A 3,135-nucleotide genomic window follows, 5' to 3' on the forward strand; every position below is an offset into this window, starting at 1 on the left:
GATGAATTAATTAAAAATGGTTTAACTAACATGCGGAATCTCGTCAAGGGTACTTTGCTCGCACAATACTAAAACTATAACCCTAAACAAATTTGGCGAAACCTTTCAGCTGAGAATAAAAGCAATAAAGTAAATTCTTTCTCGGTGAAACATTTTTCATTTCGTTCTACGTTAATATATCCAAGAAAATATTTTGCATGCTGTTTATTCCAACTAAATGCTGCTGTAAAATATGGTTAGTTAAATTAATTTAAGATTTAAAAAAAAACACCCATATTCTTACAAATTCACACAAAACAATAATTTTTTTTACCTGGTATAACGTTATCCAAGTTTGTTAATCTAGAGTTTTCTTGTGTTAACGCTTTCACCATTTCTCCATCAACTCACTTTTTAGAAGGAAATAAGGAAAACTAACATTATTTTGAGAAGCTCAGGAATAATATTAAGGGAGGAAATAATTTCTGTAGCTGAAAGCTATCTAATACACATCGATTGCGTTAATAAATACTCAGAACAAACTGTCTGTGTTTACGTCAACAGACACACGTGGAACGCAATGTGGCAATGTTTTAGTTTTTTTGGCAATTTTGTAAATCACCGCAAGGCAGCGTATTCGAGCGCTGGAGTTGCGAATTCTTAGGAGGGAAAATTTTGCATGATGGTTTTTTTTTATTTTTTTATTTAAGCCTGATTGTTGACTATACGTCACTTGACACAATTTTTATTTTCAAAGTAGACCGGGCAAAGTCGGGCAACGCAGCTAGTAATATATAAAGTTGAAATATTTCGCGAATCTCAAATTTTCTCTCTTACGACGGGCTCGTGAAAATAAGTGCTTTTCAGTATTAAAATTAACCTTGGGTAAATGGAGGGGGCGGCAGATTTCGAAATGCCGCCCCTATAGGGGCGGCATGAAGCTAAATTCGACCCTGTTTTGCAATACTCATGAGCCCCTTAGCTGTGCAAGTTGGTAGGTGCAAATTAGTTTGCAATTCTGTAAAGGAGTGCTCTTCAAAGCGCCTTTTTTTATACATAAAAATATCTCGGCTGTGCATATTTCTATCACGTTCTTTTTGTACTCGGAATGAGTTGTGTTCTAATTATAAGCTCTATACTTAAATTCTATTTTCTGCGAGAAGGAGAGGGGTTTTTTCATCCTATTCGAAACGGAACTTGTGACGCGTTTTTTATTCTCATTCATTCTAATAGATAATTTAAATTTTTGCAAATCAAATAAGATTGCGAAGCAATCTTTGAAGGTTAGTGAGCACTAACGAGCGCAGGGCGGAGCCCACTAGTGTTTAAAAATTAACTTGTTTTGTTTAACCTTGTTTCGTTTAAAATTTAGACATTTCGTTTAAAGTTTCATCTGCATTGTTTTGTCAAAGTTTGGGAAGCAGATAAGCGCTTTGCTTAGATTAGTTTGGCGAAAACATTTTATAACGCCAAGTGTTCCATGATGGGATAATTCCATCGAGTATAATAACAATGCTTGCATACTAATGAAAAAAAAGTGTTCAAAAAGTGAGAAAACATACGACATATGTATCTTCGTAAAAACAAAACAAGTTTAATATCGATACTTTTTAAGTTCTATTATTTTACAAAGCACAAATTCTAAAACACGTTTAGTGTTCTTTTTTCCTTCGCAATCCATCATTATGTTTAATATTTCCGCAGCTTCTATAATGTAATATTCCAGGTCCATGTTCGAACATTTATTTGTTAACTGGGCTAATCTCGTCCATGGATTGGTAAAAAATTCATCCAGATCCATTAACTCTAAATAAGGATTAGGAGCGCTTCTGGATCGCGGTGGAACGTATGCAGGTTGAAGTAGAGGTAGCGGAACCTCAAACTTCGGTTTAATAATTTTCAGAGGTTCTTTTGGCATATTTAAAGTTTTATATGCTGATAAAACTCCAGGTAAATATCTCATGTCCACTTGGTAAAGTTTGCGATTAAAGAGCGAATCAATTTCCGAGGGGATCTCTTCACCTTCTGTAAGACAAGAATATGGCATATCAGACATTTTCTCAGTACATGGCATTTGGGCATAATCAGCGATATCGGGGCACTGGATGTCTGCAATACTCAATTCAATTTTTTCGTCAGAAAGCAGTTGCAAGAAAGAGTCCACCATTTTTGAATTTAATTCTTTTCGTATATATATATCAGCAAAAAAACACGATGATCCAAAAGCTAATATTCTTCCATTGCTTGAATTTTGGTAAAAACCACACGTAGGTCTATCCAAAGGATATGAAAAACTGCCTGTGGACACAAGAACCACTGCTGGTTTGTCGACATTAATTGTGCAACCAAATGGATACAGTATCGGAAAAGGCCTTTTGTTTTCGAACAAGGGTGATTTCTCACAGTATTTGAACTGCAAATTCACTGCATGAATTGATTCGTTGACAATACCATCTGCAATTAATACTTCTTTGGGATAGAAGTAATTAGAATTTCTAACTATTCCAATCACGGTATCAGATCTAAATTCTACGCCATATTCTTTTAAAAGAACATTGATGTTTGATGTCGTTTTTCCTTCTGTAGATGTCACCAACAGTCTTCCACCTTGTTTGATGAACGTACGAAATAGATTTAATTCAATACCATCAAAATTACTCCTTGAACACAGCAAAACATATATCTTGGATTTAGCTAAAACTTTAGCTGAAATTCGACCATTATTAACGGCTACAGTAAAACCTTTTGATACCAATTTCCTAAGAAAAACTTTCATTTGTTCAACCTTCAATATTTCATTTTTTGATGCATTAAATGTAACGATATTACATTCTTTAATGCTTTTAGCTTTAGAGAGAGACATATTTTTTTTTTTAAACCTCTCTTATTAATTGAATTTATCAACAAATAAAGATTTTTCTCTACTGTGAAACAATAATGTTGCAAGTATTTCGTTCGCCATTTGAAGTGACTACAAATTAGTTTTATGTTTTCACTTATCGAATGTTGCCATTTTTGTGATTATTGTAAAAATGCGTTCTTTGAATGAAAGCATATCGCAAATGTCGGCTGTGCCTATATTCAACAAGCAAGGATAAAGTTAAAAATTTTTGAAACCCCGACTAAGTCGCAACTATTCGCAACTCCAGCGCTCGA

At 34.1% G+C, this 3,135-nt stretch overlaps 1 protein-coding gene across 1 annotated transcript; it reads right to left on the reverse strand.

The window, feature by feature from the left end:
* Positions 1 to 1,573: 1,573 nt before the first annotated feature.
* LOC129226924 (intraflagellar transport protein 52 homolog) lies at positions 1,574 to 2,842 on the reverse strand. Its single transcript, XM_054861553.1, has one exon. The coding sequence runs from the start codon at positions 2,840 to 2,842 to the stop codon at positions 1,574 to 1,576; it is 1,269 nt and encodes a 422-aa protein (XP_054717528.1).
* Between the last annotated feature and the right edge of the window lie 293 nt (positions 2,843 to 3,135).

The sequence above is a fragment of the Uloborus diversus genome, chromosome 7 (genome assembly GCF_026930045.1).
Source record: "Uloborus diversus isolate 005 chromosome 7, Udiv.v.3.1, whole genome shotgun sequence".
NCBI lineage: Eukaryota > Metazoa > Arthropoda > Arachnida > Araneae > Uloboridae > Uloborus > Uloborus diversus.